This window comes from Pseudophryne corroboree, chromosome 10 (genome assembly GCF_028390025.1).
Source record: "Pseudophryne corroboree isolate aPseCor3 chromosome 10, aPseCor3.hap2, whole genome shotgun sequence".
NCBI classification, from domain to species: Eukaryota; Metazoa; Chordata; class Amphibia; order Anura; family Myobatrachidae; genus Pseudophryne; species Pseudophryne corroboree.
The window spans coordinates 150,227,603-150,254,138 of record NC_086453.1 but is presented as its reverse complement, the minus strand read 5'-3'; the positions used below and the strand labels follow the sequence as shown (position 1 = coordinate 150,254,138).

Sequence of the window (26,536 nt, the reverse complement as noted above, 5' to 3'; positions counted from 1 at the left end):
CTCGCGAGACTCGGATTCTATATAAGGAGCCGCGCGTCGCCGCCATTTTCACACGTGCATTGAGAGTCATAGGGAGAGGACGTGGCTGGCGTCCTCTCCGTTTAGAGAAGAGAGAGACACAGTATTTTGGGGAGCATTATTAGGAGGAGTACTACTATACTGTATACTACTATACTACTTGCTGAAGTGATATTTATAGAGTCATAGGGAGAGGACGTGGCTGGCGTCCTCTCCGTTTAGAGAAGAGAGAGACACAGTATACTATTTTGGGGAGCATTATTAGGAGGAGTACTACTATACTGTATACTACTATACTACTTGCTGAAGTGATATTTATAGAGTCATAGGGAGAGGACGTGGCTGGCGTCCTCTCCGTTTAGAGAAGAGAGAGACACAGTATTTTGGGGAGCATTATTAGGAGGAGTACTACTATACTGTATACTACTCAGACACAGTATTTTGGGGAGCATTATTAGGAGGAGTACTACTATACTGTATACTACTCTACTACTTGCTGAAGTGATATTTATAGAGTCATAGGGAGAGGACTTGGCTGGCGTCCTCTCCGTTTAGAGAAGAGAGAGGCACAGTATTTTGGGGAGCATTATTAGGAGGAGTACTACTATACTGTATACTACTCAGACACAGTATTTTGGGGAGCATTATTAGGAGGAGTACTACTATACTGTATACTACTATACTACTTGCTGAAGTGATATTTATAGAGTCATAGGGAGAGGACGTGGCTGGCGTCCTCTCCGTTTAGAGAAGAGAGAGACACAGTATTTTGGGGAGCATTATTAGGAGGAGTACTACTATACTGTATACTACTCTACTACTTGCTGAAGTGATATTTATAGAGTCATAGGGAGAGGACGTGGCTGGCGTCCTCTCCGTTTAGAGAAGAGATAGACACAGTATTTTGGGGAGCATTATTAGGAGGAGTACTACTATACTGTATACTACTATACTACTTGCTGAAGTGATATTTATAGAGTCATAGGGAGAGGACGTGGCTGGCGTCCTCTCCGTTTAGAGAAGAGAGAGACACAGTATACTATTTTGGGGAGCATTATTAGGAGGAGTACTACTATACTGTATACTACTCTACTACTTGCTGAAGTGATATTTATAGAGTCATAGGGAGAGGACGTGGCTGGCGTCCTCTCCGTTTAGAGAAGAGAGAGACACAGTATTTTGGGGAGCATTATTAGGAGGAGTACTACTATACTGTATACTACTATACTACTTGCTGAAGTGATATTTATAGAGTCATAGGGAGAGGACGTGGCTGGCGTCCTCTCCGTTTAGAGAAGAGAGAGACACAGTATTTTGGGGAGCATTATTAGGAGGAGTACTACTATACTGTATACTACTCTACTACTTGCTGAAGTGATATTTATAGAGTCATAGGGAGAGGACGTGGCTGGCGTCCTCTCCGTTTAGAGAAGAGAGAGACACAGTATTTTGGGGAGCATTATTAGGAGGAGTACTACTATACTGTATACTACTCTACTACTTGCTGAAGTGATATTTATAGAGTCATAGGGAGAGGACGTGGCTGGCGTCCTCTCCGTTTAGAGAATAGAGAGACACAGTATTTTGGGGAGCATTATTAGGAGCTGTACTACTATACTGTATACTACTCTACTACTTGCTGAAGTGATATTTATAGAGTCATAGGGAGAGGACGTGGCTGGCGTCCTCTCCGTTTAGAGAAGAGAGAGACACAGTATTTTGGGGAGCATTATTAGGAGGAGTACTACTATACTGTATACTACTATACTACTTGCTGAAGTGATATTTATAGAGTCATAGGGAGAGGACGTGGCTGGCGTCCTCTCCGTTTAGAGAAGAGAGAGACACAGTATACTATTTTGAGGAGCATTATTAGGAGGAGTACTACTATACTGTATACTACTCTACTACTTGCTGAAGTGATATTTATAGAGTCATAGGGAGAGGACGTGGCTGGCGTCCTCTCCGTTTAGAGAAGAGAGAGACACAGTATTTTGGGGAGCATTATTAGGAGGAGTACTACTATACTGTATACAACTATACTACTTGCTGAAGTGATATTATAGAGTCATAGGGGGAGAGGACGTGGCTGGCGTCCTCTCCGTTTAGAGAAGAGAGAGACACAGTATTTTGGGGAGCATTATTAGGAGGAGTACTACTATACTGTATACTACTCAGACACAGTATTTTGGGGAGCATTATTAGGAGGAGTACTACTATACTGTATACTACTCTACTACTTGCTGAAGTGATATTTATAGAGTCATAGGGAGAGGACGTGGCTGGCGTCCTCTCCGTTTAGAGAAGAGAGAGACACAGTATTTTGGGGAGCATTATTAGGAGGAGTACTACTATACTGTATACTACTCTACTACTTGCTGAAGTGATATTTATAGAGTCATAGGGAGAGGACTTGGCTGGCGTCCTCTCCGTTTAGAGAAGAGAGAGACACAGTATTTTGGGGAGCATTATTAGGAGGAGTACTACTAAACTGTATACTACTCAGACACAGTATTTTGGGGAGCATTATTAGGAGGAGTACTACTATACTGTATACTACTCTACTACTTGCTGAAGTGATATTTATAGAGTCATAGGGAGAGGACGTGGCTGGCGTCCTCTCCGTTTAGAGAAGAGAGAGACACAGTATTTTGGGGAGCATTATTAGGAGGAGTACTACTATACTGTATACTACTCTACTACTTGCTGAAGTGATATTTATAGAGTCATAGGGAGAGGACGTGGCTGGCGTCCTCTCCGTTTAGAGAAGAGAGAGACACAGTATTTTGGGGAGCATTATTAGGAGGAGTACTACTATACTGTATACTACTATACTACTTGCTGAAGTGATATTTATAGAGTCATAGGGAGAGGACGTGGCTGGCGTCCTCTCCGTTTAGAGAAGAGAGAGACACAGTATACTATTTTGGGGAGCATTATTAGGAGGAGTACTACTATACTGTATACTACTCTACTACTTGCTGAAGTGATATTTATAGAGTCATAGGGAGAGGACGTGGCTGGCGTCCTCTCCGTTTAGAGAAGAGAGAGACACAGTATTTTGGGGAGCATTATTAGGAGGAGTACTACTATACTGTATACTACTATACTACTTGCTGAAGTGATATTATAGAGTCATAGGGGGAGAGGACGTGGCTGGCGTCCTCTCCGTTTAGAGAAGAGAGAGACACAGTATTTTGGGGAGCATTATTAGGAGGAGTACTACTATACTGTATACTACTCAGACACAGTATTTTGGGGAGCATTATTAGGAGGAGTACTACTATACTGTATACTACTCTACTACTTGCTGAAGTGATATTTATAGAGTCATAGGGAGAGGACGTGGCTGGCGTCCTCTCCGTTTAGAGAAGAGAGAGACACAGTATTTTGGGGAGCATTATTAGGAGGAGTACTACTATACTGTATACTACTCTACTACTTGCTGAAGTGATATTTATAGAGTCATAGGGAGAGGACGTGGCTGGCGTCCTCTCCGTTTAGAGAAGAGAGAGACACAGTATTTTGGGGAGCATTATTAGGAGGAGTACTACTATACTGTATACTACTCAGACACAGTATTTTGGGGAGCATTATTAGGAGGAGTACTACTATACTGTATACTACTCTACTACTTGCTGAAGTGATATTTATAGAGTCATAGGGAGAGGACGTGGCTGGCGTCCTCTCCGTTTAGAGAAGAGAGAGACACAGTATTTTGGGGAGCATTATTAGGAGGAGTACTACTATACTGTATACTACTCTACTACTTGCTGAAGTGATATTTATAGAGTCATAGGGAGAGGACGTGGCTGGCGTCCTCTCCGTTTAGAGAAGAGAGAGACACAGTATTTTGGGGAGCATTATTAGGAGGAGTACTACTATACTGTATACTACTCTACTACTTGCTGAAGTGATATTTATAGAGTCATAGGGAGAGGACGTGGCTGGCGTCCTCTCCGTTTAGAGAAGAGAGAGACACAGTATTTTGGGGAGAATTATTAGGAGGAGTACTACTATACTGTATACTACTCTACTACTTGCTGAAGTGATATTTATAGAGTCATAGGGAGAGGAAGTGGCTGGCGTCCTCTCCGTTTAGAGAAGAGAGAGACACAGTATTTTGGGGAGCATTATTAGGAGGAGTACTACTATACTGTATACTACTCTACTACTTGCTGAAGTGATATTTATAGAGTCATAGGGAGAGGACGTGGCTGGCGTCCTCTCCGTTTAGAGAAGAGAGAGACACAGTATTTTGGGGAGCATTATTAGGAGGAGTACTACTATACTGTATACTACTATACTACTTGCTGAAGTGATATTTATAGAGTCATAGGGAGAGGACGTGGCTGGCGTCCTCTCCGTTTAGAGAAGAGAGAGACACAGTATTTTGGGGAGCATTATTAGGAGGAGTACTACTATACTGTATACTACTCAGACACAGTATTTTGGGGAGCATTATTAGGAGGAGTACTACTATACTGTATACTACTCTACTACTTGCTGAAGTGATATTTATAGAGTCATAGGGAGAGGACGTGGCTGGCGTCCTCTCTGTTTAGAGAAGAGAGAGACACAGTATTTTGGGGAGCATTATTAGGAGGAGTACTACTATACTGTATACTACTCTACTACTTGCTGAAGTGATATTTATAGAGTCATAGGGAGAGGACGTGGCTGGCGTCCTCTCCGTTTAGAGAAGAGAGAGACACAGTATTTTGGGGAGCATTATTAGGAGGAGTACTACTATACTGTATACTACTCAGACACAGTATTTTGGGGAGCATTATTAGGAGGAGTACTACTATACTGTATACTACTCTACTACTTGCTGAAGTGATATTTATAGAGTCATAGGGAGAGGACGTGGCTGGCGTCCTCTCCGTTTAGAGAAGAGAGAGACACAGTATTTTGGGGAGCATTATTAGGAGGAGTACTACTATACTGTATACTACTCTACTACTTGCTGAAGTGATATTTATAGAGTCATAGGGAGAGGACGTGGCTGGCGTCCTCTCCGTTTAGAGAAGAGAGAGACACAGTATTTTGGGGAGCATTATTAGGAGTACTACTACTATACTGTATACTACTATACTACTTGCTGAAGTGATATTTATAGAGTCATAGGGAGAGGACGTGGCTGGCGTCCTCTCCGTTTAGAGAATAGAGAGACACAGTATACTATTTTGGGGAGCATTATTAGGAGGAGTACTACTATACTGTATACTACTCTACTACTTGCTGAAGTGATATTTATAGAGTCATAGGGAGAGGACGTGGCTGGCGTCCTCTCCGTTTAGAGAAGAGAGAGACACAGTATTTTGGGGAGCATTATTAGGAGGAGTACTACTATACTGTATACTACTATACTACTTGCTGAAGTGATATTATAGAGTCATAGGGGGAGAGGACGTGGCTGGCGTCCTCTCCGTTTAGAGAAGAGAGAGACACAGTATTTTGGGGAGCATTATTAGGAGGAGTACTACTATACTGTATACTACTCAGACACAGTATTTTGGGGAGCATTATTAGGAGGAGTACTACTATACTGTATACTACTCTACTACTTGCTGAAGTGATATTTATAGAGTCATAGGGAGAGGACGTGGCTGGCGTCCTCTCCGTTTAGAGAAGAGAGAGACACAGTATTTTGGGGAGCATTATTAGGAGGAGTACTACTATACTGTATACTACTCTACTACTTGCTGAAGTGATATTTATAGAGTCATAGGGAGAGGACGTGGCTGGCGTCCTCTCCGTTTAGAGAAGAGAGAGACACAGTATTTTGGGGAGCATTATTAGGAGGAGTACTACTATACTGTATACTACTCAGACACAGTATTTTGGGGAGCATTATTAGGAGGAGTACTACTATACTGTATACTACTCTACTACTTACTGAAGTGATATTTATAGAGTCATAGGGAGAGGACGTGGCTGGCGTCCTCTCCGTTTAGAGAAGAGAGAGACACAGTATTTTGGGGAGCATTATTAGGAGGAGTACTACTATACTGTATACTACTCTACTACTTGCTGAAGTGATATTTATAGAGTCATAGGGAGAGGACGTGGCTGGCGTCCTCTCCGTTTAGAGAAGAGAGAGACACAGTATTTTGGGGAGCATTATTAGGAGGAGTACTACTATACTGTATACTACTCTACTACTTGCTGAAGTGATATTTATAGAGTCATAGGGAGAGGACGTGGCTGGCGTCCTCTCCGTTTAGAGAAGAGAGAGACACAGTATTTTGGGGAGCATTATTAGGAGGAGTACTACTATACTGTATACTACTCTACTACTTGCTGAAGTGATATTTATAGAGTCATAGGGAGAGGAAGTGGCTGGCGTCCTCTCCGTTTAGAGAAGAGAGAGACACAGTATTTTGGGGAGCATTATTAGGAGGAGTACTACTATACTGTATACTGCTCTACTACTTGCTGAAGTGATATTTATAGAGTCATAGGGAGAGGACGTGGCTGGCGTCCTCTCCGTTTAGAGAAGAGAGAGACACAGTATTTTGGGGAGCATTATTAGGAGGAGTACTACTATACTGTATACTACTATACTACTTGCTGAAGTGATATTTATAGAGTCATAGGGAGAGGACGTGGCTGGCGTCCTCTCCGTTTAGAGAAGAGAGAGACACAGTATACTATTTTGGGGAGCATTATTAGGAGGAGTACTACTATACTGTATACTACTCTACTACTTGCTGAAGTGATATTTATAGAGTCATAGGGAGAGGACGTGGCTGGCGTCCTCTCCGTTTAGAGAAGAGAGAGACACAGTATTTTGGGGAGCATTATTAGGATGAGTACTACTATACTGTATACTACTATACTACTTGCTGAAGTGATATTATAGAGTCATAGGGGGAGAGGACGTGGCTGGCGTCCTCTCCGTTTAGAGAAGAGAGAGACACAGTATTTTGGGGAGCATTATTAGGAGGAGTACTACTATACTGTATACTACTCAGACACAGTATTTTGGGGAGCATTATTAGGAGGAGTACTACTATACTGTATACTACTCTACTACTTGCTGAAGTGATATTTATAGAGTCATAGGGAGAGGACGTGGCTGGGGTCCTCTCCGTTTAGAGAAGAGAGAGACACAGTATTTTGGGGAGCATTATTAGGAGGAGTACTACTATACTGTATACTACTCTACTACTTGCTGAAGTGATATTTATAGAGTCATAGGGAGAGGACGTGGCTGGCGTCCTCTCCGTTTAGAGAAGAGAGAGACACAGTATTTTGGGGAGCATTATTAGGAGGAGTACTACTATACTGTATACTACTCAGACACAGTATTTTGGGGAGCATTATTAGGAGGAGTACTACTATACTGTATACTACTCTACTACTTGCTGAAGTGATATTTATAGAGTCATAGGGAGAGGACGTGGCTGGCATCCTCTCCGTTTAGAGAAGAGATAGACACAGTATTTTGGGGCGCATTATTAGGAGGAGTACTACTATACTGTATACTACTCTACTACTTGCTGAAGTGATATTTATAGAGTCATAGGGAGAGGACGTGGCTGGCGTCCTCTCCGTTTAGAGAAGAGAGAGACACAGTATTTTGGGGAGCATTATTAGGAGGAGTACTACTATACTGTATACTACTCAGACACAGTATTTTGGGGAGCATTATTAGGAGGAGTACTACTATACTGTATACTACTCTACTACTTGCTGAAGTGATATTTAAAGAGTCATAGGGAGAGGACGTGGCTGGCGTCCTCTCCGTTTAGAGAAGAGAGAGACACAGTATTTTGGGGAGCATTATTAGGAGGAGTACTACTATACTGTATACTACTCAGACACAGTATTTTGGGGAGCATTATTAGGAGGAGTACTACTATACTGTATACTACTCTACTACTTGCTGAAGTGATATTTATAGAGTCATAGGGAGAGGACGTGGCTGGCGTCCTCTCCGTTTAGAGAAGAGAGAGACACAGTATTTTGGGGAGCATTATTAGGAGGAGTACTACTATACTGTATACTACTCTACTACTTGCTGAAGTGATATTTATAGAGTCATAGGGAGAGGACGTGGCTGGCGTCCTCTCCGTTTAGAGAAGAGAGAGACACAGTATTTTGGGGAGCATTATTAGGAGGAGTACTACTATACTGTATACTACTCTACTACTTGCTGAAGTGATATTTATAGAGTCATAGGGAGAGGACGTGGCTGGCGTCCTCTCCGTTTAGAGAAGAGAGAGACACAGTATTTTGGGGAGCATTATTAGGAGGAGTACTACTATACTGTATACTACTCTACTACTTGCTGAAGTGATATTTATAGAGTCATAGGGAGAGGACGTGGCTGGCGTCCTCTCCGTTTAGAGAAGAGAGAGACACAGTATTTTGGGGAGCATTATTAGGAGGAGTACTACTATACTGTATACTACTATACTACTTGCTGAAGTGATATTTATAGAGTCATAGGGAGAGGACGTGGCTGGCGTCCTCTCCGTTTAGAGAAGAGAGAGACACAGTATACTATTTTGGGGAGCATTATTAGGAGGAGTACTACTATACTGTATACTACTCTACTACTTGCTGAAGTGATATTTATAGAGTCATAGGGAGAGGACGTGGCTGGCGTCCTCTCCGTTTAGAGAAGATAGAGACACAGTATTTTGGGGAGCATTATTAGGAGGAGTACTACTATACTGTATACTACTATACTACTTGCTGAAGTGATATTTATAGAGTCATAGGGAGAGGACGTGGCTGGCGTCCTCTCCGTTTAGAGAAGAGAGAGACACAGTATTTTGGGGAGCATTATTAGGAGGAGTACTACTATACTGTATACTACTCAGACACAGTATTTTGGGGAGCATTATTAGGAGGAGTACTACTATACTGTATACTACTCTACTACTTGCTGAAGTGATATTTATAGAGTCATAGGGAGAGGACGTGGCTGGCGTCCTCTCCGTTTAGAGAAGAGAGAGACACAGTATTTTGGGGAGCATTATTAGGAGGAGTACTACTATACTGTATACTACTCAGACACAGTATTTTGGGGAGCATTATTAGGAGGAGTACTACTATACTGTATACTACTCTACTACTTGCTGAAGTGATATTTATAGAGTCATAGGGAGAGGACGTGGCTGGCGTCCTCTCCGTTTAGAGAAGAGAGAGACACAGTATTTTGGGGAGCATTATTAGGAGGAGTACTACTATACTGTAAACTACTCAGACACAGTATTTTGGGGAGCATTATTAGGAGGAGTACTACTATACTGTATACTACTCTACTACTTGCTGAAGTGATATTTATAGAGTCATAGGGAGAGGACGTGGCTGGCGTCCTCTCCGTTTAGAGAAGAGAGAGACACAGTATTTTGGGGAGCATTATTAGGAGGAGTACTACTATACTGTATACTACTCTACTACTTGCTGAAGTGATATTTATAGAGTCATAGGGAGAGGACGTGGCTGGCGTCCTCTCCGTTTAGAGAAGAGAGAGACACAGTATTTTGGGGAGCATTATTAGGAGGAGTACTACTATACTGTATACTACTATACTACTTGCTGAAGTGATATTTATAGAGTCATAGGGAGAGGACGTGGCTGGCGTCCTCTCCGTTTAGAGAAGAGAGAGACACAGTATACTATTTTGGGGAGCATTATTAGGAGGAGTACTACTATACTGTATACTACTCTACTACTTGCTGAAGTGATATTTATAGAGTCATAGGGAGAGGACGTGGCTGGCGTCCTCTCCGTTTAGAGAAGATAGAGACACAGTATTTTGGGGAGCATTATTAGGAGGAGTACTACTATACTGTATACTACTATACTACTTGCTGAAGTGATATTATAGAGTCATAGGGGGAGAGGACGTGGCTGGCGTCCTCTCCGTTTAGAGAAGAGAGAGACACAGTATTTTGGGGAGCATTATTAGGAGGAGTACTACTATACTGTATACTACTCAGACACAGTATTTTGGGGAGCTTTATTAGGAGGAGTACTACTATACTGTATACTACTCTACTACTTGCTGAAGTGATATTTATAGAGTCATAGGGAGAGGACGTGGCTGGCGTCCTCTCCGTTTAGAGAAGAGAGAGACACAGTATTTTGGGGAGCATTATTAGGAGGAGTACTACTATACTGTATACTACTCTACTACTTGCTGAAGTGATATTTATAGAGTCATAGGGAGAGGACGTGGCTGGCGTCCTCTCCGTTTAGAGAAGAGAGAGACACAGTATTTTGGGGAGCATTATTAGGAGGAGTACTACTATACTGTATACTACTCAGACACAGTATTTTGGGGAGCATTATTAGGAGGAGTACTACTATACTGTATACTACTCTACTACTTGCTGAAGTGATATTTATAGAGTCATAGGGAGAGGACGTGGCTGGCGTCCTCTCCGTTTAGAGAAGAGAGAGACACAGTATTTTGGGGAGCATTATTAGGAGGAGTACTACTATACTGTATACTACTCTACTACTTGCTGAAGTGATATTTATAGAGTCATAGGGAGAGGACGTGGCTGGCGTCCTCTCCGTTTAGAGAAGAGAGAGACACAGTATTTTGGGGAGCATTATTAGGAGGAGTACTACTATACTGTATACTACTATACTACTTGCTGAAGTGATATTTATAGATTAGATAGTGTGACTGTAAGTGTATTATCTGACTTGTGGGGGAGACACTGACAGTGGGGAGCAGTTAGAGTCTGAGAGCAGGACTCAGGAGTACATATAACGTACAGTGCACACTTTTGCTGCCAGAGTCAGTGCCACACTGCCATTGTTGTGACCACACTGACCACCAGTATAATAATATATTTTGTGATTGTCTGCTTAGGACTCGGAGTACTAGTTGCAAGTTGCAACGTGACCTGACCACCAGTTTAATAATCAATCACCACCAGTTTAATATATATATAATTGTATATAATATATATATATATATAATATTGTATACCACCTACCCGTGTTTTTTTTTTTTTCTTTCTTCTTTGTACATACTACTATAGTATAGTAGCTTACTGTAGCAGTCTGCGGTGCTGCTGAGCTGACAGTGTCCAGCAGGTCCGTCATCAGTCATCATTACCAATACCTAATAAATATATTATCTACCTGTCCGGCTGCAGTACTAGTGATATTATATATACATACATATATATATTGATTTCATCTCATTATCAATCATCCAGTCTATATTAGCAGCAGACACAGTACGGTAGTCCACGGCTGTAGCTACCTCTGTGTCGGCACTCGGCAGTCCATCCATAATTGTATACTAGTATCCATCCATCTCCATTGTTTACCTGAGGTGCCTTTTAGTTGTGCCTATTAAAATATGGAGAACAAAAATGTTGAGGTTCCAAAATTAGGGAAAGATCAAGATCCACTTCCACCTCGTGCTGAAGCTGCTGCCACTAGTCATGGCCGAGACGATGAAATGCCAGCAACGTCGTCTGCCAAGGCCGATGCCCAATGGCATAGTACAGAGCATGTCAAATCCAAAACACCAAATATCAGTAAAAAAAGGACTCCAAAACCTAAAATAAAATTGTCGGAGGAGAAGCGTAAACTTGCCAATATGCCATTTACCACAAGGAGTGGCAAGGAACGGCTGAGGCCCTGGCCTATGTTCATGGCTAGTGGTTCAGCTTCACAGGAGGATGGAAGCACTCAGCCTCTCGCTAGAAAACTGAAAAGACTCAAGCTGGCAAAAGCACCGCAAAGAACTGTGCGTTCTTCGAAATCCCAAATCCACAAGGAGAGTCCAATTGTGTCGGTTGCGATGCCTGACCTTCCCAACACTGGACGTGAAGAGCATGCGCCTTCCACCATTTGCACGCCCCCTGCAAGTGCTGGAAGGAGCACCCGCAGTCCAGTTCCTGATAGTCAGATTGAAGATGTCAGTGTTGAAGTGCACCAGGGTGAGGAGGAAATGGGTGTTGCTGGCGCTGGGGAGGAAATTGACCAGGAGGATTCTGATGGTGAGGTGGTTTGTTTAAGTCAGGCACCCGGGGAGACACCTGTTGTCCGTGGGAGGAATATGGCCGTTGACATGCCTGGTGAAAATACCAAAAAAATCAGCTCTTCAGTGTGGAGGTATTTCATCAGAAATGCGGACAACAGGTGTCAAGCCGTGTGTTGCCTTTGTCAAGCTGTAATAAGTAGGGGTAAGGACGTTAACCACCTCGGAACATCCTCCCTTATACGTCGCCTGCAGCGCATTCATAATAAGTCAGTGACAAGTTCAAAAACTTTGGGTGACAGCGGAAGCAGTCCACTGACCAGTAAATCCCTTCCTCTTGTAACCAAGCTCACGCAAACCACCCCACCACCAACTCCCTCAGTGTCAATTTCCTCCTTCCCCAGGAATGCCAATAGTCCTGCAGGCCATGTCACTGGCAATTCTGACGAGTCCTCTCCTGCCTGGGATTCCTCCGATGCATCCTTGCGTGTAACGCCTACTGCTGCTGGCGCTGCTGTTGTTGCTGCTGGGAGTCGATGGTCATCCCAGAGGGGAAGTCGGAAGACCACTTGTACTACTTCCAGTAAGCAATTGACTGTCCAACAGTCCTTTGCGAGGAAGATGAAATATCACAGCAGTCATCCTGCTGTAAACCGGATAACTGAGGCCTTGACAACTATGTTGGTGTTAGACGTGCGTCCGGTATCCGCCGTTAGTTCACAGGGAACTAGACAATTTCTTGAGGTAGTGTGCCCCCGTTACCAAATACCATCTAGGTTCCACTTCTCTAGGCAGGCGATACCGAAAATGTACACAGACCTCAGAAAAAGACTCACCAGTGTCCCAAAAAATGCAGCTGTACCCAATGTCCACTTAACCACGGACATGTGGACAAGTGGAGCAGGGCAGGGTCAGGACTATATGACTGTGACTGCCCACTGGGTAGATGTATGGACTCCCGCCGCAAGAACAGCAGCGGCGGCACCAGTAGCAGCATCTTGCAAACGCCAACTCTTTCCTAGGCAGGCTACGCTTTGTATCACCGCTTTCCAGAATACGCACACAGCTGAAAACCTCTTACGGCAACTGAGGAAGATCATCGCGGAATGGCTTACCCCAATTGGACTCTCCTGTGGATTTGTGGCATCGGACAACGCCAGCAATATTGTGTGTGCATTAAATATGGGCAAATTCCAGCACGTCCCATGTTTTGCACATACCTTGAATTTGGTGGTGCAGAATTTTTTAAAAAACGACAGGGGCGTGCAAGAGATGCTGTCGGTGGCCAGAAGAATTGCGGGACACTTTCGGCGTACAGGCACCACGTACAGAAGACTGGAGCACCACCAAAAACTACTGAACCTGCCCTGCCATCATCTGAAGCAAGAAGTGGTAACGAGGTGGAATTCAACCCTCTATATGCTTCAGAGGTTGGAGGAGCAGCAAAAGGCCATTCAAGCCTATACAATTGAGCACGATATAGGAGGTGGAATGCACCTGTCTCAAGTGCAGTGGAGAATGATTTCAACGTTGTGCAAGGTTCTGATGCCCTTTGAACTTGCCACACGTGAAGTCAGTTCAGACACTGCCAGCCCGAGTCAGGTCATTCCCCTCATCAGGCTTTTGCAGAAGAAGCTGGAGACATTGAAGGAGGAGCTAACACGGAGCGATTCCGCTAGGCATGTGGGACTTGTGGATGGAGCCCTTAATTCGCTTAACAAGGATTCACGGGTGGTCAATCTGTTGAAATCAGAGCACTACATTTTGGCCACCGTGCTCGATCCTAGATTTAAAGCCTACCTTGGATCTCTCTTTCCGGCAGACACAAGTCTGCTGGGGTTGAAAGACCTGCTGGTGAGAAAATTGTCAAGTCAAGCGGAACGCGACCTGTCAACATCTCCTCCTTCACATTCTCCCGCAACTGGGGGTGCGAGGAAAAGGCTCAGAATTCCGAGCCCACCCGCTGGCGGTGATGCAGGGCAGTCTGGAGCGACTGCTGATGCTGACATCTGGTCCGGACTGAAGGACCTGACAACGATTACGGACATGTCGTCTACTGTCACTGCATATGATTCTCTCACCATTGAAAGAATGGTGGAGGATTATATGAGTGACCGCATCCAAGTAGGCACGTCACACAGTCCGTACTTATACTGGCAGGAAAAAGAGGCAATTTGGAGGCCCTTGCACAAACTGGCTTTATTCTACCTAAGTTGCCCTCCCACAAGTGTGTACTCCGAAAGAGTGTTTAGTGCCGCCGCTCACCTTGTCAGCAATCGGCGTACGAGGTTACATCCAGAAAATGTGGAGAAGATGATGTTCATTAAAATGAATTATAATCAATTCCTCCGTGGAGACATTGACCAGCAGCAATTGCCTCCACAAAGTACACAGGGAGCTGAGATGGTGGATTCCAGTGGGGACGAATTGATAATCTGTGAGGAGGGGGATGTACACGGTGATATATCGGAGGATGATGATGAGGTGGACATCTTGCCTCTGTAGAGCCAGTTTGTGCAAGGAGAGATTAATTGCTTCTTTTTTGGTGGGGGTCCAAACCAACCCGTCATTTCAGTCACAGTCGTGTGGCAGACCCTGTCACTGAAATGATGGGTTGGTTAAAGTGTGCATGTCCTGTTTATACAACATAAGGGTGGGTGGGAGGGCCCAAGGACAATTCCATCTTGCACCTCTTTTTTCTTTAATTTTTCTTTGCGTCATGTGCTGTTTGGGGAGGGTTTTTTGGAAGGGACATCCTGCGTGACACTGCAGTGCCACTCCTAGATGGGCCCGGTGTTTGTGTCGGCCACTAGGGTCGCTTATCTTACTCACACAGCTACCTCATTGCGCCTCTTTTTTTCTTTGCGTCATGTGCTGTTTGGGGAGGGTTTTTTGGAAGGGACATCCTGCGTGACACTGCAGTGCCACTCCTAGATGGGCCCGGTGTTTGTGTCGGCCACTAGGGTCGCTTATCTTACTCACACAGCTACCTCATTGCGCCTCTTTTTTTCTTTGCGTCATGTGCTGTTTGGGGAGGGTTTTTTGGAAGGGACATCCTGCGTGACACTGCAGTGACACTCCTAGATGGGCCCGGTGTTTGTGTCGGCCACTAGGGTCGCTTATCTTACTCACACAGCTACCTCATTGCGCCTCTTTTTTTCTTTGCGTCATGTGCTGTTTGGGGAGGGTTTTTTGGAAGGGACATCCTGCGTGACACTGCAGTGACACTCCTAGATGGGCCCGGTGTTTGTGTCGGCCACTAGGGTCGCTTATCTTACTCACACAGCTACCTCATTGCGCCTCTTTTTTTCTTTGCGTCATGTGCTGTTTGGGGAGGGTTTTTTGGAAGGGACATCCTGCGTGACACTGCAGTGACACTCCTAGATGGGCCCGGTGTTTGTGTCGGCCACTAGGGTCGCTTATCTTACTCACACAGCTACCTCATTGCGCCTCTTTTTTTCTTTGCGTCATGTGCTGTTTGGGGAGTATTTTTTGGAAGGGCCATCCTGCGTGACACTGCAGTGACACTCCTAGATGGGCCAGGTGTTTGTGTCGGCCACTAGGGTCGCTTAGCTTAGTCATCCAGCGACCTAGGTGCAAATTTTAGGACTAAAAATAATATTGTGAGGTGTGAGGTATTCAGATTAGACTGAAAATGAGTGTAAATTATGGTTTTTGAGGTTAATAATACTTTGGGATCAAAATGACCCCCAAATTCTATGATTTAAGCTGTTTTTTAGTGTTTTTTGAAAAAAACACCCGAATCCAAAACACACCCGAATCCGACAAAAAAAATTCGGTGAGGTTTTGCCAAAACGCGGTCGAACCCAAAACACGGCCGCGGAACCGAACCCAAAACCAAAACACAAAACCCGAAAAATTTCCGGCGCTCATCTCTACTGTATATATATATATTAGGGATGAGCAGATGATACAGGGATAAAATGACCTCCCCCCCGCGAACATTGTGATCCGAGGCGAGATCCGAGTCCGACCCGAGACTTCCCGCCGTACTCGGATTCCATAGCCAGGTTGAACGTCATCTTCCCGCTGTCAGATTCTTGCGGAGTTTGGATTCTATATAAGTCCTGTGCATCTGTGCCATCTTCACTCTGGCTATGGAGAGTGTACTGGACGGACGTGTCTGTCTACAGTACTGTGTGGCATGGTGTGGGGCGGGTGCTCTGTCTGCTGTATCTGAAAGGGGTGCTTTCTCTGCTGTATCTATAAAAAGGGGTACTCTCTTTGTCTGCTGTATCTGAAAGGGGTACTCTCTTTGTCTGCTGTATCTGAAAGGGGTACTCTCTCTGTCTGCTGTATCTGAAAGGGGTACTCTCTCTGTCTGCTGTATCTAAAAAGGGGTGCTCTCTCTGTCTGCTGTATCTGAAAAAGGGGTACTCTCTCTGTCTGCTGTATCTGAAAAGGGTGCTCTCTCTGTCTGCTGTATCTGAAAAAGGGGTGCTTTCTCTCTGTCTGCTGTATCTGAAAAATGGGTGCTCTCTCTGCCTGCTGTATCTGAAAGGGGTGATCTGTCCTTCCATCCAGGGGCTCTTCCCCAGTGTAAAATTAAAATAATATAAGCTACAAAGAAAAATCCTAAAATGATAATTGTAAAAAAAAAAATATATTTTTAATTTGTGCTGTACCCCAGTGTACTGTACAATTTTTATTTTATTTTCATAAATACTGTGACACTGCCAGTCAGACTGCAGTATATTATTTCCTACTCATAAACGCAATGTGCGATGCTGTCGGTGAAGTCAACCGCAGAGTGTAATTATTATGTATATTTCTGACTCATTTGTGCGACACTGTAACCGCAGTGTATGATATACAAAATAATATATATATATTTTTATTTAAATTAATATTTTTTGCTGTGTTAGTATACATCCAGGCGTCCATTTCAGGGTGCTGTTTCCATAGCTCACATTCTTATGCTATACTTATTGTCCTATATTCATAATTCTTCTTATCACCACATTGTGATTAATTAAAATTAATAATAATAATTATAAATTAACTAAATTTAAATTAAATTAATATATATATATATATATATATATACATATATATAAACTCTACACACTTGTATAACAAACCTTCTGAGTATCAAATATCAAATATCGAATTTGATCCAAAATAAATAAAATAAATAAAATAAATTAAATTAAATAAATTAAATAAATTAAATGTTACGATTCCTGTACTCCAGACTGGAGAAGATCTTATGGCAGAGATCTGAGTACAGGAATGAAATACAGGTTGTGGGAGCTGGAGAGCCTAGTAACCCCTGGCGCCCTAACTCCGTTGTCTCGCCCGTGTTATCAGAAATCCCCTGCGAGACTATGGTTGCTTGAGCCCATGGCAGCCGCGTTCGAAGGGCGGATTATGTCTGCCCAACCCCGATGCCCCCGCAGGTCTTAATGGGAGACAAGGGGAAGTCCGAGACAGGGTGATAACAAGGGGCCCTCTGACTAAGCAACCAAGCCAGGGGTTACAAGCTAACTAAACTAAATTAAAAGGTATGTGCGGACTAGCCGCCAGGGAAAAGGACAACCAAAGATCCACGGATCCGACACTCCTATCCGGCACCGCTGGACACCAGAGTGGATCTTGTGGAAGCGGAATCCTCCGCAAAGCTCCAGAACTCAAAATAAACACAATAATAAATAGTAGCGGACAAGCCGCAACACACGGCTGCGCCGCGACTCACGAACGCCACCAGATGTTAAAGGTGCTCGATCAGACTCCAGGAACAGATGGTAACTTCCGAGTACAGGATCACTGAGAACAGGAACAAACGAACAGACCGGGACTGGGAACTCTCTCTGCAGCAGAATCAGGCAAACAGGAAGCTATCACCGGCGTCTGTGAGGAGTCCTGGGAGTGCTTTTAACAGAGAGTCTTCCAATCAGCTGTTTGGAGGCTGATTGGATTAAATGCCATGCAGCTGACAAGCTGCATGGCCAGGGAAACAGATGAGTGATAATTACAACATGCCGTGCAGCTGCATGCTACACAGCCAGGAAACCAGTGATGATATAAACTTAGACCCAGCACCGGGGAACACGATCCGACAGTGGCGTCCCCGTTGCTAGGCGCCGGCCGCACTGACGAGCGGACCCTCGGCGCCTAACAGTACCCCCCCCTTGAGGAGGGGTCAAGGAACCCCTAAATCCGGGTTTCTGAGGAAATTCTTGAAAAAATGCCCTTTTGAGCCTTGGGGCATGAAGGTCCTCATCTAGGACCCATGACCTTTCCTCAGGACCATAACCTCTCCAATGCACCAAAAAATAAAGCCGACCCCGGGACAACTTGGAATCGAGAACCTTCTCAACCACGAACTCCTGCTGACCCTGTACATTAACTGGTGATCTCCCCTGAGGTTTTTTACGAGGAAATCTGCTAGATGAAACATATGGTTTGAGCAAAGAGCAATGGAAGGTATTTCCGATCCGTAACGTTTTTGGTAGCTGTAACCGGAAAGCAACTGGATTGACTTTTTTGATAATGAGAAATGGTCCAATAAATCTAGGACCCAATCTGGCTGAGGTTTGTCGAAGTTTGATATTGCGAGTCGACAGCCACACCCTGTCTCCTACTCTAAAAGTGCACGGCCGCCGGAACCTGTCCGAAAAATCTTTTTCCCTGAAAGCTGCTTTTCTGAGAGCTATGTGCACTTTTTTCCAAATAAGTTTAAGATGAGAGGTCAGGGCCAGAGAGGAGACAGAGGAATGTTGGAAAAATGAATTAGCTCTGGGGTGGAAACCAAAAACTGCAAAAAATGGAGACACATTGGTGGAGGAATGACAGGCATTATTATAAGCAAACTCTGCCAATGGAAGAAACTCAGACCAGTCATTTTGGAGTTTGGCCGAGTACAAACGCAAATATTGTTTTAAGGATTGGTTCACTCGCTCAGTCTGTCCATTTGATTGTGGATGATAACCGGAGGTTAATGATAATTTCATTTTTAACGAAGCACAAAAAGACTTCCAAAACTGTGCAATGAATTGTGGACCCCTGTCAGAAACAATATCAGTGGGTAACCCATGGAGTCTGAAAACATGACGGAGGAACAAGACTGCCAATCCCTGGGCAGATGGCAATCGGGGAAGACCAATAAAATGAGCCATCTTACTAAAACGGTCCACTACCACCCATATGACTGTGCATCCAGCTGACAGAGGGAGATCCACCACAAAATCCATGGAGATATGCGACCATGGTCTAAGGGGAACATTCAATGGCATAAGTTGACCAATAGGCAAAGAACGGGGAACTTTATGCTGTGCACAGACCTGACACGAAACAACAAACTCTTTAATGTCTTTAGAAAGACCAGGCCACCACACTGAGCGGGATACCAATTCAAAAGTTTTAGCGACTCCCAGATGCCCTGCAACTTTGCTATCATGAAATTCCTCCAAAACAGTTGCTCTCAAAAACTCAGGAACAAAAAGACGGCCAGCAGGAGTATTTCCCGGAGCTTGATGTTGAAGCAGCTTCAACTGAGAAAAAACATCCTGTGTGAGACCTGCCTGAATGACTGAAGGCGGAAGTATGAGAGTAACCGGACTATTGTCTTGAACGGGAAGAAAACTGCGTGAGAGGGCATCTGCCTTGGTATTCTTGGAACCAGGTCTGAAGGTGATAATGAATTTGAAACGAGTGAAAAATAAAGCCCAACGAGCCTGTCGGGCATTCAGTCGCTTAGCTGATTCAATGTATTGAAGATTTTTGTGATCCGTCAAAACAGAAATGGTATGGGTCGCTCCTTCAAGCCAATGTCTCCACTCCTCAAAAGCCCATTTAATAGCCAGCAACTCCCGATTACCAACATCGTAGTTGGATTCAGCAGATGAGAATTTCCTGGACATAAAGGCACAAGGATGTAACTCAAGGGAATCTGGATCCTTCTGAGAAAGGATAGCCCCTACACCAACCTCCGAAGCATCTACCTCAACGATGAAAGGCAATTCTGGGTTGGGATGTCTAAGGACAGGGGCTGAGACAAAGGCTTGTTTCAAGGCCTGAAAAGATACTTTAGCTTCACATGACCAATTGGTAGGATCTGCTCCCTTCTTAGTGAGTGCCACAATGGGAGCAACTATGTCAGAGAAAGAGTGAATAAACCTTCTATAGTAGTTTGCAAACCCTAAAAAGCGCTGAATTGCTTTTAAGTTGGTGGGTTGCGCCCAACTCAGGATGGCTTGGAGCTTCTTAGGTTCCATTCGGAATCCCCGAGGGGAAATAATGTACCCTAAAAAGGATACCTCCGTGACGTGAAATTCACACTTCTCCGGTTTGGCATACAAGTGATTTTCACGTAATTTCTTAAGTACCTGACGTACCTGGGTAACATGTTGTTCTATAGAGTCAGAATAAATCAAAATGTCGTCTAAATAGACCACAACGAATCTTCCCAGAAACTCACGGAGCACATCATTAATGAGATCCTGAAAGACTGCCGGAGCGTTAGATAGGCCGAATGGCATGACCAGATACTCATAGTGACCTGATTGAGTACTGAATGCCGTTTTCCACTCATCCCCTGATCTGATTCTAATGAGATTATATGCTCCTCTCAGGTCAATCTTAGAAAAAATAACAGCCGAACGTAGCTGATCAAAGAGGACAGAGATCAGAGGCAGAGGGTAAGTATTCTTTACTGAGATTTTATTCAGGGCTCGAAAGTCAATGCAGGGTCTGAGGGAACCATCCTTCTTCTCTACGAAGAAAAAACCTGCACTTAAAGGGGATTTAGATGGCCTGATAAACCCTTTCTCAAGACTTTCTTTCACATACTCATTCATGGCCACAGTTTCAGGACCAGACAATGCATATAACCTTCCTTTAGGCAACGTGGCACCAGGAATTAACTCAATGGTACAATCATAAGGCCTATGGGGAGGCAAAATATCCGCATTGCCCTTGGAAAACACATCCAAAAAATCTTGGTATTCTCCAGGAATATGTGCGGACCTGGCAGCAGCTACTCGGATAGGAAGTGTAATACATTCTTTATCACAGATGGTACTCCATTGTAGGATCTCCCCAGACTGCCAATCTATGATGGGATTATGAAAGGCCAGCCAAGGGTGACCCAGAACCACAGGAACTGCTGGACAATGGGTAAGAAAAAACTCAATCTTTTCAGAATGTAGAGCTCCCACCGAGAGCAAAACAGGAGGTGTACATAGAGAAATAACCCCATTGGATAAGGGACTCCCATCTAAACCATGCATGGTGATACACCTACTTAAGGTTAACTGAGGAATACCTAAGGCCTTGGCCCATGTTAAGTCCATAAAGTTTCCTGCAGCTCCACTGTCCACAAAAGCAGAGACCGAGGAACAGAGGCTGTCATAAGAAACTTTAGCAGGAACCAATAGTGAATTATTTGAGGAGATGAGCTGTAGACCAAAGTGAACCCCCTCACAATTCACTTGGTCAGGAAGTTTCCCGACTTGTTTGGGCAACTACGGGCAAAATGTCCCTTACCTCCGCAGTACAAACACAGACCAGAATTTTGCCTCCTGGTTCTTTCTTCCGGAGACAATTTGGAGAGACCAATCTGCATAGGCTCCTCCATGTCTACCGGAACGGAAGAAACACAGGGAAAAGAAACTACAGATGCCCCTTTCTCAGTCCTCCGCTCTCTGAGCCTACGATCTATTTTAATAGAGAGCTCCATGAGTTTATCAAGGTTCTCAGGAGCGGGATACTGAAGGAGGCTGTCTTTTATAGATTCAGATAAGCCGAGGCGAAACTGACTGCGCAGGGCAGGATCATTCCAGCCACAGTCGTTCGACCAACGGCGAAACTCTGTACAATAATTCTCTGCAGGATTCCTACCCTGTCTTAGAGCACGCAACTGACTTTCTGCGGATGCCTCTCTATCAGGGTCGTCATACAATAGCCCTAAAGATTTCAAAAAGGCGTCTACAGACGATAAGGCCGGATCGTCTGTCTTTAAACCAAAAGCCCAGGTCTGAGGATCCCCCTGAAGCAGAGAAATTATAATTCCAACCCGCTGAGCCTCCGTACCTGAGGAAACTGGTCTTAAACGAAAATACAGTTTACAAGACTCTTTAAAATTAAAAAACTGTTTTCTATCCCCAGAAAAACGGTCAGGCAGATGCATTTTTGGTTCAGGGATGACCCTCGGGGAAGTCCGTAACAGATCTTCCTGTGAGCTTACCCGGAGGGACAGATCCTGAACCATCTGGGTAAGTTCCTGAATCTGACTAACCAAAAACTGGCCAGGATTTGGCCCAACACCGGTGGGATTCATGAGGCCGACAAAAATTCTCCCAACTGGATAAGTGAAAAAATTAACTCCTGTTGAAAATTTTTTTCTTTTGTCAGGCCGGTGATAATGTTACGATTCCTGTACTCCAGACTGGAGAAGATCTTATGGCAGAGATCTGAGTACAGGAATGAAATACAGGTTGTGGGAGCTGGAGAGCCTAGTAACCCCTGGCGCCCTAACTCCGTTGTCTCGCCCGTGTTATCAGAAATCCCCTGCGAGACTATGGTTGCTTGAGCCCATGGCAGCCGCGTTCGAAGGGCGGATTATGTCTGCCCAACCCCGATGCCCCCGCAGGTCTTAATGGGAGACAAGGGGAAGTCCGAGACAGGGTGATAACAAGGGGCCCTCTGACTAAGCAACCAAGCCAGGGGTTACAAGCTAACTAAACTAAATCAAAAGGTATGTGCGGACTAGCCGCCAGGGAAAAGGACAACCAAAGATCCACGGATCCGACACTCCTATCCGGCACCGCTGGACACCAGAGTGGATCTTGTGGAAGCGGAATCCTCCGCAAAGCTCCAGAACTCAAAATAAACACAATAATAAATAGTAGCGGACAAGCCGCAACACACGGCTGCGCCGCGACTCACGAACGCCACCAGATGTTAAAGGTGCTCGATCAGACTCCAGGAACAGATGGTAACTTCCGAGTACAGGATCACTGAGAACAGGAACAAACGAACAGACCGGGACTGGGAACTCTCTCTGCAGCAGAATCAGGCAAACAGGAAGCTATCACCGGCGTCTGTGAGGAGTCCTGGGAGTGCTTTTAACAGAGAGTCTTCCAATCAGCTGTTTGGAGGCTGATTGGATTAAATGCCATGCAGCTGACAAGCTGCATGGCCAGGGAAACAGATGAGTGATAATTACAACATGCCGTGCAGCTGCATGCTACACAGCCAGGAAACCAGTGATGATATAAACTTAGACCCAGCACCGGGGAACACGATCCGACAGTGGCGTCCCCGTTGCTAGGCGCCGGCCGCACTGACGAGCGGACCCTCGGCGCCTAACATTAAATCTAAAATATTGTCTTTTTTTTATTCTTCTTTGCCTTAATCATCTTTTTTATCACCTTCTGCATATCAAATATATATTTGAGGAACAGAAGAACTTGATCAAAGATAAATTAAATTAAATAAATTAAATCTAAAATATTGTCTTTTTTTTCTTTGCCTTAGTTATCTTTTTGTGATCTGAAATCTTGAGTCTTGTCTAATGCGTCATTTTTTAAAATACATTCTTTTTAAAAAATATTTTGTCCTCCCAGTATATACTGTACATCTACTGCTGCTGCTTTATCAAGCTACCTCGGTGCAACCTTTTGGCCTAAACTGGATAAAAACAATATTGTGAGCTGTGAGGTGTTCAGAATAGCCTGGAAATTAGTGGAAATGAATATTATTAAGGTTAATAATACTATAGGAACAAAAACAGCCAAAATTCTGTGATTTTAGGTGTTTTTATTATTAAAAAAAAATACTAATCAAAAAACCAAAACCAAAACCCGCAAGGCCGGTTTTGGCAAAACCAATACAGATCCAAAACACAAAGGCGATACAGATCCAAAACCAAAGCACAAAAACCTAAAACTGGCCCAGCACACACTCCTAATATACACACACACACACACACACACACACACACACACACACACACACACACACACACACTATATATATAGACGGGCAGAGCTGGCTACCTGAATATACTGTATACTCACACACCTCTGTCCTCCTCTGACTGACCCACTTCTGCTGCATATCTGCAGCCGAGTGCATGCTACTCAGGTGGTAAAGACAGTCAAATGCCTTCTGTACCCACATCAGTACACACTGCCGCTGCCTAATGCCTACTGCTGCTGAGTGCCTGCCCGCATCAGTACTCACTGCTGCTGCCTAATGTCCACAGCTGCCAAGTGCCCTGCTCACATCAGTACATTCTGCCACTGCCCTGGCCGCATCAGTACATGGCACTGCCGCAGCGCCACTGCCTAATGCCCGCCGTTGTTGAGTATCATCAGGGAACTCTGATAAGTAGATCTCCGTGTCTTAGGAACAGCAAGCAGCAGCTCCTATCCTGGCTACAACTGTCACTGTGACTGTGGATAATGGCTGCAACTGTCCTACAATACAAAAACTCGTTTAGGGGGGTTGGGGATTCTGGGTACTCAGAACCCCCCCTGAGTGCGCCACTGCTCAGAATAGCAATATAAAATGGTATCCACTTAATCAATTTAGTAATATCACTGCAGCCACTGTATTAGTGCTCCCAGCACCCAATTCCTGTGTTTCCTGCACATCATACTATATATCTATCAATGCAGGATCTCTATCAGTGCTGTCGGCAACCAGTTCCAGTGTTTCATTGCAGTTTGTTTAAGCTGTGCTTCCAGCATCTGCATCCAGTGCATTTTTGCATAAGTTGTTCTCCCGGTACCCAGTTCCGGCATGAGTGTAGTGTGCTCCAAGATATTCTACTTATTGCTACAGTCACAGGCTATCCTGCTTGCCTGAACCTATTCTCAATAACTGTTCTGTTAATGTATCTGCAGTATCAGTCCTCTGCTACTTCTAGTGGCCTGCATGGCGAATAGCAATATTAAGCCATCCAGTTTCACTCACACTCCGGCACATACAGCTACTCTAGCCCAAGCAGCCTTGACCCGAATTAACAAACCCCTAGTGCTGTGACTATACGATACACAATCTGGTATAGAACTCACTCTGCATCAACCCCATGGTACATTTAGGGGTACATTTACTAAGCGGTGATAAGAGCGGAGAAGTGAGCCAGTGAAGTGGCCCCATCAACCAATCAGCAGCTCTACCATTTTATAGTATGCAAATTATAGATGTTACTTCAGTGTTGATTGGTTGCCATGGGGAACTTCTCCACTGGCTCACTTCTCCGCTCTAATCACTGCTTAGTAAATGTCCCCCTTAATTACAAAATGTTATGCGCACCTAAGTGTACGCTGACTGCTGAAGTAGGTGAAAGAGATGCTCTGATATGCACCATGCTATTCTGGTACTCTTTAAATCACATCTGCCTATCATTTATCATAGATACTCCTGAGTGCTCTCCGTATTCATATGCTGCTATTATAATGGGAATCATCTCTGGCACAGTACTGGGAACCATATTGATCATTAGTGTAACCTACCTTCTGTATAGGAGATTGGTCCTTCCTGTAAGAAAAGGGCAAAGAGGTAAGTCCACTCTTTAAGTTCACTAACATTATTAGTCTTTCAGCAGCTTTGGCCTGAACATTGCAAATTGCTGTTGCCACTGTTCAGTTCAAACACGATGACATTCGTCTATGACACTGCCAGGCCTGCCTCTGTGAAGAGAGATTACTTTATACCAATTTCAAGAAGTGTTAGATACTCTACATACATAACATACATCTAACCATTCTTTGCAGATTGGAAGGCATTTCTATTTACAAACTGGTATCCAGTCAGAATGTCGCCATTTAGAATGCCAAAAGTCATACATGCATTTGTATCATCTCGATTAGACTACTGTAATGCCCTCTACCTTGGTCTCCCAGCAAAAGAATTGCACCGCTTACAGCTGGTGCAAAACACAGCTGCCAGGCTGTTAACCAACCAGCCCCGTTCTAGCCACATAACACCCATCCTCTACTCCCTTCACTGGCTGCCTGTAAGATGGCGAATCATCTTCAAGATTGGCTTGCTGAGTTTCAAAGCATTACATGACCAGGGCCCAAGGTACCTGAAGCAGCTTTTGACCCCATACTGCCCCACTCGATTACTGCGATCTGTAGATGAAGGACTTTTAACAGTACCTAGAATCTCCCGTAATTCATCTGGGGGTCGAGCTTTTAGTCATGCTGCTCCGACTCTATGGAACTCACTTCCCCGCATAGTGCGAGAGGCCCCAACTATAGAAACCTTCAAAAGTACACTCAAGACTTTCCTGTTTACTCAAGCATTTCCATAATGTTCCTTTTAGTATCTTCATGCTTCTGTATTTTATGAAAGCATACTTCATTATTTTCTGTGCTATATTATGCTATGTATCTGTTAAGCGCCTTGAGTCCTATTGGAGAAAGAGCGCTATATAAATAAAATTATTATTATTATTATTATTAACATGGATGTTATGTCAACATTGTGCTTGCCAACAGTTAAAATGTCCACATTGCATTTTAGTGACAAATTTTTGGTTAGGTTTACTTTAAGGGATTAGGTTTAGGGTTA

The 26,536-nt window shown here is 44.2% G+C and overlaps 1 protein-coding gene across 1 annotated transcript in view; it reads left to right on the top strand.

Annotated features, from left to right (window-relative positions):
• The window catches only part of LOC134965103 (carcinoembryonic antigen-related cell adhesion molecule 1-like), a 168,377-nt gene that overhangs the window by 81,433 nt on the left and 60,408 nt on the right, over positions 1–26,536 (top strand). Inside the window, exon 4 of the mRNA XM_063941651.1 lies at positions 25,376–25,519. Coding sequence (XP_063797721.1) covers positions 25,376–25,519 — 144 coding nt within the window. The remainder of the gene's footprint in view (positions 1–25,375; positions 25,520–26,536) is intronic.